The 20,136-nt window shown below is 34.6% G+C and overlaps 1 protein-coding gene across 2 annotated transcripts; it reads right to left on the bottom strand.

Moving 5' to 3' along the window:
* Positions 1 to 8,196: 8,196 nt before the first annotated feature.
* On the bottom strand, positions 8,197 to 16,170 carry LOC148603052 (uncharacterized). Of its 2 annotated transcripts, XM_088552877.1 has the most exons (4): positions 15,678 to 16,170; positions 11,592 to 11,801; positions 9,613 to 9,725; positions 8,197 to 8,699 (listed from the first exon to the last, which is right to left on the bottom strand). In XM_088552877.1, the coding sequence occupies exons 3-4, from the start codon at positions 9,721 to 9,723 to the stop codon at positions 8,430 to 8,432; spliced, it is 381 nt and encodes a 126-aa protein (XP_088409003.1). In that variant the 5' UTR covers positions 9,724 to 9,725; positions 11,592 to 11,801; positions 15,678 to 16,170; the 3' UTR covers positions 8,197 to 8,429. The 2 variants fall into 2 exon arrangements, with proteins under 2 accessions (XP_088409003.1, XP_088409002.1); XM_088552876.1 differs by lacking the exon at positions 11,592 to 11,801 and having other exon boundaries at positions 8,322 to 8,699; positions 15,678 to 16,166.
* Positions 16,171 to 20,136: the final 3,966 nt, after the last annotated feature.

The raw sequence follows: 20,136 nt of genomic DNA, 5'->3' as shown, positions 1-20,136 counted from the left end.
TTGACCCAGGACAGGATCGGTCAGGATTTCTGTTCTATCTGCTGTCGTAGAACAGAAATCCTGACAGATTCTGACAGAATTTAAGAGAGGTTAGAAGAGATCGTACCTGTAGGGGTTGGAAGACAGTTTTTTGGAAATAGTTCAAAATTGCCTTCAGCAAAATTCTAGTTCAGGTCATAAGAATGCTATTAAAAGCATTTCCTGCATTTAACGATTCGGTTAATTTTAACTTAGCCTGTCTCATTCCTCAAGTTATTCACTTAGATATGTAAGCAAATGGTTAACCAGGTGAGCGATTCGGGCTCTCTTGAGCCTCCAGTTTTACATGTAACACCCCATACGTTCTCTTTAGAGTGGAAACAAAATGCTTTACTCATCGAATGTATGGAAATAGACGCAAAACCATACCGGCTTATTTGTAGTTCGTGATTTTTTTTTCAATAATTCGTGATTTATCAAATTTATATTTATGCAATAATACATGTAACACAAACGTAAACCGTAATGTGTGAAGGTCGGAAAGATACAAATAACATACCAATGATTGAACTGGCATTCCAAATCGATATAATTATCGAGGTAGACCCACGAAAAATGTCCCTTTAGATAAACATCTTATCTCTTTGAATTGTATACTGTATTAGAATATTTTTCTCATTAGAATATCCATTAACTACTCGTTACGCAATCTATACGGCAAGGTGAAAAGGTGCGAACTTAATTAAATTCTTATTTCTATCTGTAAAAGCGATTTCTTTGTAAAAAACGAGATATGATTAAAGATATCAAAAGAAAACATTCCAGTATTTTTCCACAAATTTATTTTTTGATTGACAATATTGTAATTAAGCGTGAGATGACCGAGTTTTTAACGGTAATTGAATGCATCCATATCGATTGTTTATTGCTGTTATCCACGAATACGTCCTCAATTTTAAAATGTGTTATATCTGTCATACGTTATCCAACAATAATGTAGTCCCTGATGTACAAAAAAAAACAAAAAACAAAATCCATAATTCTCTAGTGCGAATCTTTGGCATTTAAACTTGTAGTTTATCTTGACTTCAACAAAATAATGTTCCTAGTTCATTTTTTTGAAATGTGTCTGTGATGTATATGGCAAATAGCACCTATTCAATACTTTGTCTTAAATGTTATGGCATTAATGTGCCAAGGAGAAATGCAAAGTCATGCTGTTAAAACTACATGAAATACTAAAGTACATGGAACAACCATAAATATTGCAATTACACGTGTTTCAGGTAGTATATATAACAAGGCCGGATCTAGACACTTTGGAAAGGTGGATGGGGGTGTTGGTGCTAGTCTAAGCTCATCAGAATAAGGAGGGGTGCTAGGACATTATTTGCTATTTACGAGGGGCGGGGGTGCCAACCTCCTGCACCCCCTCTGGATCCGCCACTGTATAACCTCTCATCACTAGCATTAGAACAAAAATACGTAGAAAGTTCAGATTATATATATATGCTTCGCAAATTTGACAGTTCTAACATCGTTGGGAATCTTTCAGACCCTTCTATAAGTTTACGTTGTCTTCCCTGTATCAATTTGATCCGATGGAGCAGTGTAGCGAAGAGAGTCGTCACATTCTGAGACGTTGTATATATATAAATATGTTAATATTCAAATGTAGGAATCCATCGATGAATTATACGAGAGTATGTCAGTAGAACTGCAACATTGTAGCACATGTTTAAATAAAAGCAGGGGCGTAGCTAGGCCTGTTTTAGTTGTACGCAAAATTACGGCAAGGGGTCTTAGGGAGGGGGGGGTCGCTCAAGGCCCCCAGTGAGTCCGGCAAGGCAAAGCCCTGATGGAAACTCCTGAATTTTAACGATTTTGGAGCCAGTTTTTCAGAGCCTATACTACGTTCATGGTATGCATATGTGATAAATAACCTTTATTTCATCTTTAAAATTTGTGTTTTTATTTTTGTTACTTTTTCCCAAAGTACGCAACTGCGTATTTGCGTATAGGCAGCTACGCCCCTGAATAAAAGTAATGAAGCCTCAAAATATAGTTTGACCAGCTTTTCTTTTTTTTTCTTTTTTTCTTTTTTTTTCTGTTACACTCCTTGAGACGTTAGGTTTCCCGCACGCACAATACCCAAACGCACACTAAACGATCACCAACCGCACGATAAACGAACGCTTCTATCATGTGTTTAAGGAGGTATCCTAGGGTAAGGGACATAACTCTTTCAAATCACTGGAACGTTTGTATTCAGCATTTTACATCAATCTCATGTAAGTGTCAAAGTAACTTTGACTATTTTCATTTCAATTTCAAATGAAAGCTTCATACGCTTTGATGAAATTGAATATGATATAAACATATTACTGATTTCAATAGTTATGTCCCTTACCCTAGGTCTACCTCCTTATACGAACGCTCCTATCATGCGTTTAATGCACGATGAACGAACGCTCATATCGTGAGTTTAAACGCTCGATAGAGGAACAATGAAAACTAATATTAATATTAACAAATAATGAAGAAAGAAAAAATGGATAATAAAATTAATGAAATTAGACATAATAACAGCAAAAAATATAAAAATAACAGTTGAATCAAGGAAATAATCAAAGTACAAAAATAAACGAACGCTTCTATCGTGCGTTTAAAGAAAGGCTTTTATCGTACGTTTAAACAAAGGCCTCTATCGTGCGTTTCTGTAATCAACGAACGATTCTATCGTGCGCTGTAACGAACGCTTCTATCGTGCGTTTATCGTTCATTTAAACGAACGCTAAAATGGAACATTTTCCTAACTATTGAGTGCCTCCGCCAACTTGACCCTTAATTACTGTTTATGATTTGTAAATGCCTCTTGATAGGAGACTGAATCAGATAAAGTAATCCTGGCTCACGTTGGTGGAGACTTTTGAATTTAACAAATGTAGCATTGAAAATTGATATTTCCCCCATTTTGTTGTTTTTGCAGATTTTAAGCTTCCATAAAACTGGCAACTGGTATATTGTGAAACATTTAAACAATTTTTAAACAATATTATCATCATTTAAATACTGTGTTTCGGCGTTTCGCATTTTTTTGTCATTTAAACTTATTCCTTATGAACAGGGGACCATATATACCCCTTATCGTACCTTATCCTACTAACACAACAGAATTGCTTTCGGTAAAATTGAAGGTTGTTAAATTTGTACGTACAATGTACATCAATTAGAAAAAAAACCCAAAGGGCAGTTTACGACATCTTCGGACTTCCTGATATTGTATCAGTAATCTCAGATAAAATATTAAGATCTAGATTGGTAACGTTCGCAATATAAATGTAAATGACGAATCCCGCCATCATAAAATGTCTAAATGCATTTGTGTCGGTCATGGAAATGCTACAATTATGCATAGGAAATTGCATTTAATGTGCTTGTGTAGCCAGTTTGTTTCTATCTTTGACTGCATCGGTACCATTTTTTATATCGATATTTATTCAATTGCGAAAAATGCACCATGAATTATAGATACATGTATTTTTTGCATGTGGCGCGATTAACTTACAAAAGTTATTAAGGGAAATTTTAAACGATTAATCTATATTTTTGTCAATGCTGGTACTTTAATAGAACAAAAAAAAACCTGAAACAAAACAAACAAAAAACATCTTCAATATTTAACAAATATTTGGTGATTTTTTTTTTTTAAATTCCAGTTAGCAGTGAAGGAGGAGTGACGAATAAATGAAAGGATAAATCTTAAATACTAAGAGGAGTTTAAAGTTTAAGTTATCCGGTAATAATCTACAAGTTATTTATATCAGTTTCATCAGGCCTATTCTCGAATATGCGGGTACTGTGTGGGATAACATACCAATTTATTTAAAGGACAAACTGACGGACATTCACGTAGAAGCGGCTAGTCACAGGTGCCACCAAACATTGCTCTTAATCTAAACTTTATAATGATACTGGATGGGTATCTCTGAGTGAAAGAAGTTCTAGTGAGACATAAAATTATTTAATTTCACGAAATGTTCCATGATCAAGCTCCTAATTATCTTTGTAATGTCGTACCTCAACAACTTTATCAAGTCTATAAATATAATACTAAAAGGGGATTTGATGTTCAAAATATGAACTGTATAACTACTTTTTATCAAAATTCCTTCCTACCATCTGTTATTCGTGAATGGAACAGCTTTCCACAAGATGTTAGATGTAATCCATCTAAATTTACACTTAAAAATTATATAAATCGAGATATTAAGAAAGTCCCTACATATTATAATACTGGTTGTAGAAAAGGCCAAATACTTCACGCCAGACTCCGGTTGAACTGCAGTGGCTTAAATGAACACCTTTTCCAGAAAAATATTGTTCTTTCCAGCCTGTGTACATGTGGACAGGTTGAGAGCACCGAACACTATTTGCTAAAATGTGATAATTGTAGTCTCATCAGGACACAAACCATTTCTACACTACCAAGATATAAAATACAAACATTATTACCAGGTAGTGAACTCATCAGTGATGAGGAAAACGAAAATATTTTTAAAGTTGTACAATGATTAATTTTAGAAACAGGGAGATTTGGTTCATAAACAATTATTTTTATGTCGATTTAGATGTTGAAACTTTAATTTAATTTGCTTTATTTTCGAAACATTTACATATTTCACTGCTACATGTGAGACCACAATTATAAAAAAAAATGAGTTGATAACATTTTTCGATCAAACTGACTTCTGAGTAACGGGCAAACCACAGAATAAATATGTAATGGGAATTGAAAATTTTATTATACAGGCTTCTTATACTATGTTCCTAATTTTGTTATTTTTAAAGAGAGACGGATTTATAGAAGTTCCTCTTCTTTCCGAATCCCAGTAATTATATTGTATAATTGTATTATTTGTGCACTTTTTAAAAATAAAATACTGTTTAAACTAAATGACAAGTTCCTCTCTGTGTAACGGAAGTAAGAAATGAATGAAACTCACACTCGTATCACTATAATATAATCTCAACCTTCTGTATGTTTGCAAGAGCAACCAAGGGAACCAAGGTCACAGCGGCAATCAAAAGAATGCAACCCAGGGACAAAGACCCGACATGGAAAACAGACATACACAACAAAGAATACACAGCAACCAAAATCAATTTGCAAGTGTGGTTTTAGTATCATGATAATGACCTTGACTTCATACGGAAAACATGATAATGACCTTGACTTCATACGAAAACATGATAATGACCTTGACTTCATGAGGAAAACATGATAATGACCTTGACTTCATAAGGAAAACATGATAATGACCTTGACTTCATGAGCAAAACAACAAACTTTACTTTTTATCCTTTTCTAGCTAATCACTGATTTCTGATTTTTCACATGAAATATATGCCTTTAAATCAAACTGCTCCTCTCCTAAATAGCACTAGTGTCAAGCAAGCTCTACCAACTTTAAAGTTGGACCAAGACCTACTCATTATCATGCGCAGAAATACATACATATTTGCATTAAAACCTATGATTTTTTTAACACTGTATACTTCTATTCCCCATACTCAGTTAAAATCCCGACTCAAAACTATTATACACCATTGTTTCTCCGAAAAAGATGGTATAGTTACATGTATATACAAATATAAAGTTCCTGGTAGAGATTCCTCATACTTTGTAAAAATAATTTCAAATCATCTTCCAAATATACAGAAGAAGATGTTTTCTAAATGCTGGAATTTTTGATCGACAACATACTTGTACAGTGTGGTGGCGCGTGTTTCAACAAACGGTCGGCATTCAAATGGGAACAAATTGTGCTTCTCTACTTGCTGACCTATTCCTTTACTATTATGAGGTTGGCTTTTATAGCTGATCTGATCCGAAAGAACATCGTATAGCTAGATCCTTTAATCTCAGTTTACTCTATATAAATGTCGTAATATCGTTAAAAAATCATGGTTTCGGGGATTTGATACATCGGATCTACCCCAAAGAACTTGAGATGAAGGATACTACATACACTGCGAATCATGACCTACACTTCGAGATCGATGGTAAAGGAAAACTACTGATCAAACTTTACGACAAACGTGACGACTTTTCATTCAGAATTGTCAACTTTCCTTTCATCTGTGGCAACATCCCTTCAGCACCTGCATATGGAGTTTTTCATATCACAACTCACATGTTATGCCAGAGCTCGTCGTGACTACGCAGACTTTTTGTATCGCGCTAGACTTCTTACAATTAGGCTTCTGGAACAGGGTTATGTTGCTACAAGTCATCATTACAGAAGTTTTATGGTCATCATGAACTCGTGGATCGTTACGGTGTATCCATCTGCACCGTGAAAACTTATTAGCGCGACGTGTCATAGTTTTCCTTTCCTCTTTCGTCTACTCCGGACTTGACCTTTTAAGAGCAACTCGGGGGTGATTCTTGAAAAGCAGAGGACGCTTACCCTATCGGTGCACATGATCCATGCTTCCAGTTTTTAGTTGAGTCCGAGTGGGTTGTTCATTCACTTTTGTTACTTTGTATGTATTATATCAGTTACTTTATGTTCTTTGTTGTCGTTTATCTGTTTTCAATGTCCGGTCTTTGTCCCTGAATTATATTCTTTTGGTCTCCGCTAGAATCTTGGTTCCCTTGATTACTTTTTAAAAAAATTTAAGTAGCTGTCTGTACACAAAACAGACAGGAGGTGATTCATGCATGTCAAAATCCCACCAAATTCACTTTTATTCCTTGTTCAGAAACGGTCACTGGTAACATAACCTGTCTTAGGTTTTCATTTGGTAGTTGCGCTTTTGAGATAAAAATTATTAAGTTTTTCTACACCATGAATCATTTTACCACTGGCGGCGTCTGAATTTTATATGGACTGGTACCTAATAACTTTACAACAAGCAATCTCCTCCGCATACCTCAAAACTGCTTCCCGGTTTTTTACTCATCACTCCACTAGCTTTGCCATTTCAGGGTAAGAAAATTAACAAATATCACGAAGTTTTCTCCTCACAAATCTCCGTGTTTTTTTTTCCGGTTTGCAGTATTGATTTGCACGAAGTCTGAGTGTGGCAGAGGTGTAGAAGCTTCAAACTAGCGAATATACGTTCGGCCCAGAAGAAAGAGCAACATTCAAAACTAAGTTCCGCCTCTGTATTCATAGTACATTTAACCGTAAGCAGTGTTGCAGATTTGTAATGTATAGTGATCATGCTTTGTGAAAAATGTGCACTTCTAGAGCACCATGTATTACATTCCGAGTGGTACGTGCTTAATCAGGAATTAAGTAGCAGTCTTTGTAAGAATCATGCAAAATCTGTAAAATGTGATAGACCTCAAAATAGGCTACATATTTTTATTTTTGTTATTAAGTTGCTTTATAGGTCTATATGATGAAATGTATAATTATTCATGCCAATCTGTCTGCTCTTAAAAGATAATCAACAAATATCAAAAATAAAAATATACAGGCTCTTCAACCATTATCACATTTCGCATGATTCTCGACTATACATGCAAGTGGTTAATTGGTATGTGGAGGAGATTGATGCATGTAACTAACTTCTGCATAGCAGTGTCTTTCGGATTTACCCTGATATTTCCATTTGATAAACGGATTTTTCTTTTGACAATTGCCTAGAATTTATCAGTTCGGTAATTTTGTTATTATTATACCCTTCATATTTACAACGTGACTTCGTGAGATCGTGTAAGAGTCACTTAGATAAACAATTAACTTATTTATTTATTATGATGCTTAAATTATGCAATACGTACGTTTCATAATAGTATTAGAACCAGTTGAAGCAGCTGTTTCCTATCCTTTATCGTCTGGAGGACAGATGTGATGTAAGTAGATGGCGATGGAAATTTACATAGAACAATATAAAAAAGGCAAAAATTTTAAGGAGGTAGACCTAGGGTAAGGGACATTACTCACGAAATCAGTGATATGTTTGTATTATATTCAATTTCACCAAAACTTTCAAGCTTTCGTTTGAAGCAGAATAAAATGAATCTTAGTTAATTAGATGCTTAGATAAGACTGATGTAAAATGCTGAATACAAACGTTCCAATGATTTTTAAGAGTTGTGTCCCTTACCCTAGGTCTACCTCCGTAAAGAACAAGGTAAAGGGGGAAATGTATGGAGAAGGCGGATGTCATCATTTTCATAAAAAAGATGGGTCAAATTGATACTTGTTTTTTTTTTAATTTGCTGAAATATTCCTAAATATGTCCTTTCTTTCTAATGTTTTAATCCATCACTGAGATTTGTTGGTTAGCGAACTATTAAAACTAATGAAAAAAGGACAATCACATGAAGTAATCAAATGAATATTACAATTATGACACACACAACTATGACAAGACACACACACACACACACATTGTCTGGGAAACCCTGAGTAAATTTATCACGTAAACAATTAAGCAAAAGTATATGATATTGAATTAAAAATCACAATCACTATGCTGCCAAGAAAAGTTTTCAGATCAGTGGAATGGCTGCCACCATGGTTACACATGTTATCATGGCAACAGAGTCTGCGCGAACATCCACGCACCAAGTAATCATGATCACTTTCTAAACAGTCATTGAATTCATCAAGCGATGTGGGCTCGCATTGGCCAGAGGAACAGGTTTTGATAACCGATACGTATATCGTACTGTTGTCTTGAAATTTGTACAATACTTTCTGAAACAAAATTATAACTTTAAATAAAAAAAAAATGAAAAAAACTCAAGAATTGGTTTATACAGCAAAACCCGTCTAAACAAACCCTTTTGAACTTTAAATTGGTTTTGTTTTTTACAGGTGTTCGATTTACCAAGGTTCAAGGTATAGTTCAATCGATACAAGAAACTTTCAAATAGTGTATGGGTTTAACAAAGTTCGGGTTATTCAGGGTTTGGTTAAGAGGTTTCACTGTATCTGTCCCCTTCTGTGTATAACACGGTAACCTATTATATATATGTGTGTTTAAGAAGCTCAAATTGCTCTTTTAGTTTTGAGTTTTGTGTGTACTTTGTCATAGTCTGGGCTTTTTTACAAAAAAGTTTTTTTTTCATCGTTCCTTACAGTTCAAGGTTATATCATCGATTCGTATATGTCCCAGACAAACCGGAAGTACAAAGAGTGAAACGTGGTTTGTACTGTCTGATTGAAAACATTTTATAGAGGTCCAAAAAATTTACCGTTTATTTCTAATTAAGTTGAATGTACTTTTGTAATTTTTTTTTTACACTATTTTTTGTACAGCTGTGTATAGTTGGTAAACAGGAGCTTGTTCCCCCTCTAAAATATGCAGCTCAATTTGTATTACGCTGAGGTGCATACTAGTATTTGATTGTGGAAGTATAGTGTTTACATGTAGTGAGTGTTTATGAGTCGGGCTGCAAATATTTGATAGTAGGAGCAAGCCCCTGTTTGTGGTTGTAAATTTTATTGAGTAAAGTAACATTCATGGATACAATAATGTGCTCACTTGGTTCGTAAAATGATTTTTAATAGGTTCAGTGAAAACGATGGCAAAAGTTCTCAGGATGCAGAGTTTCAATGATGCTCGAACCACGAAAATCGGTATCTCAAGTTTATGTATTATATTTACCATACAACTTTCTTCAATTTTGCATGTAACTTTTTCCGCTTTGTTATTACTTTCCATGTCACCTTCACAGTCGTCGGAAATACACTTCCAGCATTGCAAACTATTCACCATATCTGCAATAAGAAGGTAGCTGAAAGCAAATGGTTAATGTGTTTCGAAGCTTTCTGTGATGTTTAATTCTATTGGAACGGTCATGTCATGCAAAACTTAAGTTAGAACTAAGAATTTATATTCAACTTGAATGAAAAACAAATACAAGACAGATATCGAAATATTTAGCTTTCAAGCAAGAAAATAATTTAATTTTCTCGGAATTTTAGGTAGGGCGCATCCTGTTTTCGCGTCTATTTTCTATTAAAAAAAAATAGGAAATGACGAATTGACTAACAGAGATTAATAGGATAATTAATTGGAAAGAGTGAAAAACCAAATTATTATTACGAGTGCCTAAGAACGCCAAGATTTAACGAGTGTGCGGAACTTGTTTCGCGCACGACTTAAAATTTTAATCCTCAAGCGTTCTTGGCACGAGTGATTATATTTTGATTATTCACGATAACCATGAGATTATCCTATTTATTATATAGATTTTCTTCGTATTTTATCGATATTTTCAACATGAATTTTAAATTTTGTGAATGGCGGATTGATATAAAAGTTGTGACGTTTTGGCGGGAGAAAGTCTGAGAAAGAAATTACCGAATTTATTTCAGTGTAAATTGTCAAAATTTATTACACTGGGAACATTTGAGAAAACACTGCTATCTATATTATAACAACGGCATATTCGGTTTTTGAAAGCGTTTGAAGAACAGAATAAATTTCCCAAGAAGTTTACGTGGTTTGTTTGCTTTAATTAAAAGAAATAAAGCGCTGACTGCGTTTCCTTAAGACATCGAACGCGAGACCAGACTATTTCAGTAAAAGGATAATATATGAGATCAATGCTCTAGTAATCCTCGAAAGTAATACCTATAGCGTATATCAATTTCTGATCGCAGGGCTAGAGGAGAAAGGGGAGGGTAATGGTCTGTAAAATAAATTAATGACAAAAGAATATGAGAAAATGTCAAAGTGGGGCTTCAAACCATATTAATACATGTATTTACTAACTCTTGCATGTATTCACAGCTTGAGCCTGCGCGTGTACATGTACAAATTGAATGTAGTTACATGTAAGTGTAACAGTTTTAAACCCAAGGATAAAATCTAGATAAAAACTATATACATATGAAGACGTACATAATTGTTGTTATTATAAACAAAATCTTATACAATGAAACCTGTCGAAGCCAAATGATCTTTTCCGGTTGAAGGTGTTCGATTTACAAAGGATCAGTTTGTACATGATATAAAAGCAAATACTTTGGTCAGTTTGGATAAGACAGGTTTTCCGTTTTTTTCAGGGTTCGGTTTAGAAAGTTTTCCCGTTTATTCAGGGTTCGGTTTAGATAGGTTTTCCGTTTATTCAGGGTTCGGTTTAGACAGGTTCTGCTGTACTATATTGATTAAGCTACCAGTGCATGCAGTGACTGTGTTTTCTCAACGAACTTAGGCGTATTAATTGTAATATAAACTATCAGGATGAAACATTGAACAACTCAAGTGAGGATTCCAAGTATTAGATAGAGAGTTATTATCAAATTACCCGGCGTTAAATTCTCAATAATTCAGTTCTATGCTATTATTAAAAATAATTACAGAAAATACTGGCTATAAACATTAAGCTTCCGAAATGTTAACTTTCTTCCTCCATGAAATAACAGGAATAATCACAGAGGATTCTGAAAATTATGCAATTTATATACAGTACATGTACAGTCAAATCCGGCTCAACTGAACTTCGGTATTGTAATTGGGTAAGTAGAAATGTGTTTTGTTTACACGTTCCAAATGTACATGTATACAGACTCCTGGCGTAGGAATTTCTCATTGTTAATAGAAGGCATGTGGACTGTCTTGAGCTGATGACTACTCACTATTATTTCGAGAACCATCTAGGCTGTGGCTATTTAGTAAGGTTTCTGTGTCTTTGACGTATTAATTTCAACGATTTTGTCTTTGATTGGAGCGTAAACCATTTCTTCACAAAACCACACTTTGTATTAAGTGCATGTAATTTGTAGCTTTAGCTGGAGTCGTAACTCAGCGACGAAGGTCTTAGACTTGATCACAGGGGGTTGCTCTCACTGTCGAATACGCAGCACAATATTTGATAGAATAAGGAAGATCTTGTGATTTATAAAGCATGTGACATCTCATGCTCGTCCCCTTTTTATTTACGTTGGACGGACGGATGGTCAAGCGACTAACAATTTTATATTTATAAAAAGACGGTGATATACATATGGCAATATCAACAAACAAAAACAATCTAAAGTGAAACCTGTCTTCACAAAAATCCTTCTGAAAAAAATCGATTCAGTTTAAACAAGAGTTCGCGGTTTACAACACCAGTCTAAATACATTAAAAGTAATGTTAAAGAACTTATAAAGTGTCTTAGACAGCCTTTTGGGTTATTCAGGGTCCGTTTTAGACAGGCTTTTGGATTATTTAGGGTCCGTTTTAGACAGGCTTTTGGGATTATTCAAGGTCTGGTTTAAACAAGTTTCCCTATAATCTGAAGTATTCCAACAGGGATTACTGTTGTGTACTATTCAGTGGTCCTTTTCACAAAAAATCGTAAGTGTAAAATTAGACGTAAGTTATGACGTCATAGTAAATAAAAGTATTGTGACGTCATAACTTACGACTAATTTACTCTTACGATTTTTTGTGAAAAGGGCTGCAGTACTGCTAGCGAAAGGGTTCAGAAATTTATAGAGAGGGCTCCATCATATGCTCAGTTTTGCCCACAAAACTCTCCCCTGGACCGTCACTGTCTGACTAACCTATATTTAATTACTTCCATTTCCTTTACATGGGGTCCAGATAGCATCCTCTTCCAAAGAGTTATTGATTTTCCGTGGAAGAGAATGGGGTCCAGGCGTCAATTTCACAAAAAGTCGTAAGTGTAAAATTTATCGGAAATAATGACGTCATAAACTAAAATAACATTGTGACGTCATGATTTACGATCAATTTTAGACTTACGACTTTCTGTGAAACCGACGCCAGAAGTTTAAGATTCTACCAACGTATCAAATTAAGACAACGGAAATGTACATTCCTTTTATTTTATAATGCAACAATTTTTAGGACTGTTCTCAGGTCGAATTTGAACATACGAGCAAGAAAATATAAAAAGAGGAACGGCGGTCGAAGTACACGCAATTTACTTAGCGTACTTGTGCAACTAGTGTAAATGGACCAGGAGTGGATCTAGGATTTCAGGTTTGGGGCGTTAATAGAATTAAAGGTTGAGCGAAGTTAGTCGAAACAATTTCGCGAAAAAAGATCAAGATTTCATGCACCCCAACATGTACATGTACAACACGGTTGGCAACAACAACCGGAACAGCTCGGCCAAATCGGATCCACTACTTTTTTCAAAAAGTTAGACTTGTTTCGATTGTTGGCCTCGTCACCAGAGTAAAATTAAAACAGTCCAGACGTTTGCTCTGTTCGGGTTAATAACACTGTTACTTGTAAAATAATTTGTGTAAAGGGAAAAATCCATGAGGGTAGTATTTCTATTTAAGTAAGTCCTTAAATTTCTGTACCTTCATAATTCGATTTCAGGAGCTCCTGAAAAATTTCAGGACCTCTACAATTCAATTTCAGAACCTCCATAAATACTCATTTTAGGAGGTTCTGAAATCGAATATGGAGATCCATAAATGATATCCTGAAATAATTTAAGACTTCCATGAATTATGAAAATATTTGACAATTTCCGCGCCTCGTACAGTAGTAACCCCAATCATCACCGTTGCCAGCAATTCTGTGCAAGTATTAAGCAATAAATAAGTTCAACTTGACTGTTGTACGCACTACCGTTAATGTCCCTCAAACTTAGTCTTTGACGTCACTTGAAATTGGTCAGCATTTCAAAAACCGGTAAGATTTAATAACTAAGCATTAGAACGATCAATGAAACCGTAACTGTCTAAAGTCGATCGAATGTTATATGGGCGTTGTATGTGCCGTTTTTATTTCATTGCCTTCAAATGCATAAAAAGATGTCATTGCCAAAATCAATTACGTCATCAAATGTACATAAACCGAAATTGGAGTATCAAAGCACAATTATCGTTATTTGTGGAATGGACTTAAAACCACAGTTTAAAACATCACCAATAATTAGACTGTTTCCAATACACTAATATGTCTATTTGTCTTCCACATGTGAATAAAAATAATTAAAAACTTAAAAATAACGTCTGTGGGTGTGGAAAATTTTGGGGCAGCCCATCGTGGACTTGATACCCTGAAATTTAAGCGTTCATTCATATTATAACGAATTTTGTCTACGATTCATCTACCTATCGTAGAATAAATGATCAATATGAATAAGAATTGTTTCTACATACAGACTTCTATCAATGAACCAGTGATAATAAATATTTTCACAAACCAATGTAATCTTACTAGAAGGGAAATGTAAGAGTTGACACAATCCAGAGGCGGATTCAGAAATATATAACAGGGTGAGTTCCGAGCCAAACATTTTAAAGGGGCTCTTGCTATCGCATTTGCTAATTTCTGCCAAAATTTTGCACAAAATCAACCATTTTGTTTCAGCAAAAAATGGGGATTCCAATAGCTCACCCCCTCCTTGGACTTTCGGGGAAATGTTAGATTAAACTGATATTATAAATTTAACAATTAAGTAATCGTGTGAAAAGGGGGTGTTGGGTTCGAATCATACATGTATGAAAGAATAAAACAAAATAACGATGGAATAACACATGTTCTTGAACACTCTTGTTCTTTGGTAAAAAGATATAACATCGTTTCAGGATGTATACATTTGTATTTAATATGTAATTACGCACTGTCTGAGACCCATTGGGTCGATCCTTCCTGACTTCGGTATTCTGCTAGGTTTAGTATATAATTTTGATAAGTTCAAATAGCCAATTATTTTAGAAGAGTGATATAATTTGGCATCGATTTATTCGAATACTTTTTTTCAAAAGATTTGAGAAAAAGCTTTTATATCTCTTTTATTATTTGTTTTTTTTTTGTTTTTGTTTTTTTGTTTTTGTTTTTTTGTTTTTGTTTTTTTTTTGGGAGAATAACCCTGCTTAGATCAAGTTAAAGATTTAGCAATGCGAGTAAAACTTCTAATTTCGAAAACAGTTATTTTTTTTCTCCGAAATATTATAAAACCGCAAAACAAATAATTATAAATTAATTTACATAAAAAAAAACAGTCATATGGGTGTTAAGCTTTCGGGTATCAAGTTTATACAGATATGATAGTGTAACAATTTAAATGTACTATTTGAATAAAGATCTCATTCCTTGATATACTACAGAAATGTTCCTTTGACAATCTAGAAGCTATCAACGAAACGAATTCCATGGTGGAAAGAGAAATACCCCAATCCCGCCCCGCAACCACACACAAGCATCCAAAACTGGTGGAAAAGAAATTGTTAGAATTGGAATCATAATCAGTCGTACCAATCAGTGTTATTGTATACAAGGTGAAATGGTATCCATTTACATACAGGTAAAATCTAAAAAAAACATCCCAGAACCGATGAATTCTCATCGTTAGTATGGTACTGATACTTTCACGTTTTTGTGTTTATAATGGACGTCCAAGCTTCAGATTTTGCCTTTAATTCTAACTGAATACCTCACGTGGTTATAATCGGTATGTTATTTTGTTTAAGTTAACAATTCAGCTTTATGGCATATACTTGTTTTATAACATAGGAAGGTACACGGACGGACGGACTCGAGTATTCTTATGTATCCCTATTCTTATAGCGAGGAAATTGGTATTACTGTTGCGGGTCCTGAAAATTTTCGATGATTTAAACTCACCCCATCTTATTTCATCCTTGCATTTTGTGAGAAATTATCAACATTAGTCTGGACACTCCCCCTCTTTCCAAAATTTCCGGATCTGCGGCTTGCTTAAAAGTATAAGTTGAAAAATAGTCCTTACCTTCGCTTGCTAACATATATCCCATCAATAAGAGAATCGAGAAAGTTTTTCTCATGATTTGGGGTCAGAGCTATACCGACGCATTGTTAGAGATATTTTTTTCACATTCACTATCTTATATGTCCATACATAATACAAACATCGAAAAAAGAAACCATTACTCCATCAGATAATATTTAAAACTTTATTTCCAAATGATTAAAGTGAAACTACATCGTAGCATTTTTGTCCCACCAGTTGTTGCTCAATGCTATTGTGAGTGCATTCTCCTTGAATTGTATAAATCAAACATTTTATTCATAATGGCTCTAATTGTTAGATTTCAAAACATCCATTTGTATAAGCATAGTTTGTAAGATATAAGATATGACTGAATAAAGATAGCTATCACCTGAACAAACTGTATTCAATATTGAAACGATACATCAAAGTCTATTTGATCAGTTGCGTGATCCATTCAATTGTCAAACTAAAACTCTGGCCATATTATAAAGAACACAAAACGTGAAAAAATCAATACATATATGTTTTGATAATAGTCTTTTATTGGTCATCAGCAACTAAAAATAAAACAATCACTAATTTACCTAGAAGTTCTGTAATTAGTAGTTACATGAAACTACGCTTGAAGAAGCATTGGTGCATAAATGATAACAGTAAAACCAGCCTTAACCGAAGCATGCACATATTATAGGCAATGTTAATTATATTCATGCAGTAAGTCACTTTACAAGGGGACCTTTATCAACAAAATCGTTGGGGAGGGGGCGTAAATGCTGAAAATTTCAAAAGCAGAGAAGGATGGACCACCTAGAAAATTCGTGGACTTCTTTCACTTGTATATACGATACTAAGCTAACTCTGTCAGCTTCTGCAATTTATAGAAAAGGGGTCCTTATAGGCTATCCTTTGTTTAATTTGCCAGAAACTAACCGAAATTCCTAATGTCCGGTCTCATGGGTCTGCCACTGTAACGGAAAGCATTTATTCTCTTAAACAAATATAATGTAGCGGAGCATTTATTCAGAAAGTTAATCAAGCCTTTTTTTAGAGGGGATCGAGAGAGATTCCAGACTATTACTGGTAAATTGCATGCTATCAAATATCGAACGAAATGAAACAAATTTTCCAACTAATGAGGGGGGAATCAAGACTTGGGCCCACCAACCAAAAACCTTAGACCCACCACTGGAATGATACACCTAGCCAAAATCCAACATATCGGTGGAGTATGGATAGTTATTTTATTTTTGCTGACTTTACAATGTAAGCTAACAACCACATACATTGTACTTGTTTACATTTATACAGTTATCATAGGCTAGGCGGATCAAAGGGGGGGTGCTGTTCCTCCTTAATTATCAATTCGCAAAATATTTGAAAAAGCGTATTTAAATGCATGCATTAAAATGACTGTGTTTACCAAGGGTGTGTTTGTGCCCTCTCCACCCTTAGGCGATTCTCTAGACCCGCCATCGGTTCCCCATTGATTGGAAATGTATCAGACCCTTAAATTTATATACATATGAGTCCCGCGAAAGGAACGACTAAAAATTGACTTCTCAAATTTGACAGTTCTAACATCGTTGGGAATTTTTCAGACCCTTCTATACGTTTACATATCTTCCCTGTATCAATTTGATCCGAGGGAGCAGTGTTTCGAATAGAGCCGTCACATTCTGAGACGTATATATATATATCAAGCGATTATCATATGTAAAGCGAATCATGTGATTATCATGTGGTGCTCGATTTACATGATAATCATATGATGCAAAACCATATGATTCTCATGTGTGGCACATTTGCCTGTGTACATTTTGATGAAAACTTCTATGACTAAATCAGGTACCTCCATAGCAACATTTTTTATATAAACTTGATATAATTTTATTTTTAAGCAGAAAGGGACTTTAAGCAAATCTATTGGACGCCGACCTCAATGGAATAGTTTTAAAGTATTAAAATAAGGCGCGATGGACAGACGGACCCTATCCTCGGCCAAAATCTAAACGCCTCCTCCACCATTTCGTTCACAGATTAGGGAATCTAATTCATAAAATATATAATAAGAATTTCAAGAACTCTTGTATCCTCTCCTTGTGGACTTTTAGTGGTAAATCATCATAAAGATATTTATGTAAATCCCGGTCTTTGTGTTTAAAAAACATTCTAAATTCTGTCAGTAGAATAAGTTGCGTATTTTTCCTTGTAAATAACCGTTTAGGAGATTACAAACTAATTTCGAATAATGATTTGCTGGACATGTGAATGACAAGATTCCTATTAAGTTCTGAATGACAAGGATTTTCTTATTTTAACCGATATTACATTTTATTTGGATTCATCTTAAATCAAGTTATGTCGACGATATTGATTATAATGGTGAATAATTCGTTTAATTTGGATGCTTCTGGACATATAATGCGTTAATTCGGTTTGCTCGATTTATTTCTTTAGTTTTATCAATGACAGCGTTTGTCGTTGGGCTAAGAACCCGGAAGACAAAACCAATTCATTTAGACTTGGTTGAGGTTGCGTAAAAATCAAATAACTGCCACCTGATTGTGACGTATTCGAAACTAGGTTCAAAAACAGGAGGACATGCAGTTTAAAAAAAAGTAATTTACACTTGAAAGTGCATTCAAATCGTTCATATCGGGGCGAAAATTATGTATTTTTTTGAATTTTAAAAATTTTAATAGAATCGTGTATTAGATCAAATAAATTTTCTCTGTCTCCTGTTATCCGACCGACTCATGCCGTGACATCCGGCCAGACTAGTTTCTCCAGAGTCCGCACTGTTAGTATTAAGATGTTTTCTGTGAAATTTGGTCGCGGAGGAGTAAATAAAATAAAATAAAATCTCGACCAACTGACCCATTTTTTTTCTGTCATGTAACAGGAAACTGAGGTATAATTTTATTTAGCTTGAGTGTTCAAGAGCCATCCAAAGTAAATTTAGTAAAGAAAAAAATGTCGGTTTTATGGTGATAATTAGTGATTTTTTTCAATAGTTTCCAACTTCAGTTCTTATTCTAACTCGATAAGACTACTGGTGTTTCATGGTATTTTTTTAGTATAGATGTGCACAATGAGTACTATACTCCCTTTTGCACTCAACCATCCCCTCGCCCCCCCAAAAAAAAACAGAACACAAAATCAGTGATCAAGGCCTAATTTCTACCTCCATATGCATATTGTAGTCGAGATATGTCGAGCAACAATTGTATCATGCCATTAAATATTTTCTCAGCTGGTATGTGCTATTCAGGAGTTTGGGGTAGAAAAAAGGGGGAGATGCACAGTATCCATTCTTCACGCATCTATGGTGTGATTGTCTGAAAGATTAAGTTGTTAGGAAAGTCTGCAGTCAATTATAATTCGGCTAACTGTTTTTTTCTTTTTTTTGTATAATTCTTTGGTGCGCTTGTTGAACTCTGTCTTTCAAGGGCAAATTATAAATTTAACAAGAAGTTTCCTAACAATTTTTACTCAAGAAGACTTTGGTAGGACTTATCATAAGGTTCATTTCAGCAACTGAAAGTTTCTTTCCATCTATCATAGTTTTCAAGAGTTATCAAAGGAACCAAGGTTATAGCAGTAATCAAAAGAATGTAATCCAGGGACAAAGACCAGACATGGAAAACAGACATACACAACAAAGAACATAAACTAACCAAAATCATACATACAAAGTAACAAAAGCAAATGAGCAACTCCCACTCTACTAAAAACTGGGAGCATGGTAAACGTCCTCTGCTTTTCTAGAAACACCCGCCGAGTTGCTTATAAAAAAGTCAAATCCGCGGTAGGCAAAAGAAGAAAGGAAAACTATGACACGTTGAACGAATCAGTTTTCATGGCGCAGATGGATAAACCGTAACGATCCACGATTTAATGATGACGACCATAAAATTTCTGTAGTGATGACTTCAATCTTGTCGCAAAATAACCCTGTTTGTTGGAATTCTAGCGCGATACAAAAAGTCTGCGTAGTTTCAGTAAGCACTTGCAAATCGTATGAGTTGTGATATGAACACTCCATACGCAGGTGCAGAAGGGATGTTGCCACAGATGAAAGGTAAGTTGACAATTCTGAATGAAAAGTCATCACGTTTGTCGTAGTTTAGTCAATAGTTTTCTTTTACCATCGATTTCTAAGCGTAGGTCAAGATATGAGGCTGACCTCACAGTGTCTGTAGTATACTTTATCTCAAGTTCTTTGTGGATAGATGCGATGTATCAAATCTCCAACGTCAAGATATTGGCTGAATATTGTAAAAAAAAACATTATAATTTTCCCCTTTCAAGGGCAAGAACTCTTATAAGGGGTTATCTGATAACTTTTATGCCTGAAGACTTTTGTAGTCCTAAAAATAAGGATAATTTCAGCTACTGAAAGAATTAGGCTAAACCTAACGGTTTTGGAGATATATGCGAAAAACTACTGATTGAC

Source organism: Perna viridis, chromosome 11 (genome assembly GCF_037379345.1).
Source record: "Perna viridis isolate PV_CMFRI_1.1 ecotype Kerala chromosome 11, ASM3737934v1, whole genome shotgun sequence".
Classification (NCBI taxonomy): domain Eukaryota; kingdom Metazoa; phylum Mollusca; class Bivalvia; order Mytilida; family Mytilidae; genus Perna; species Perna viridis.
This window is presented reverse-complemented; position numbering and strand designations above follow the sequence as displayed.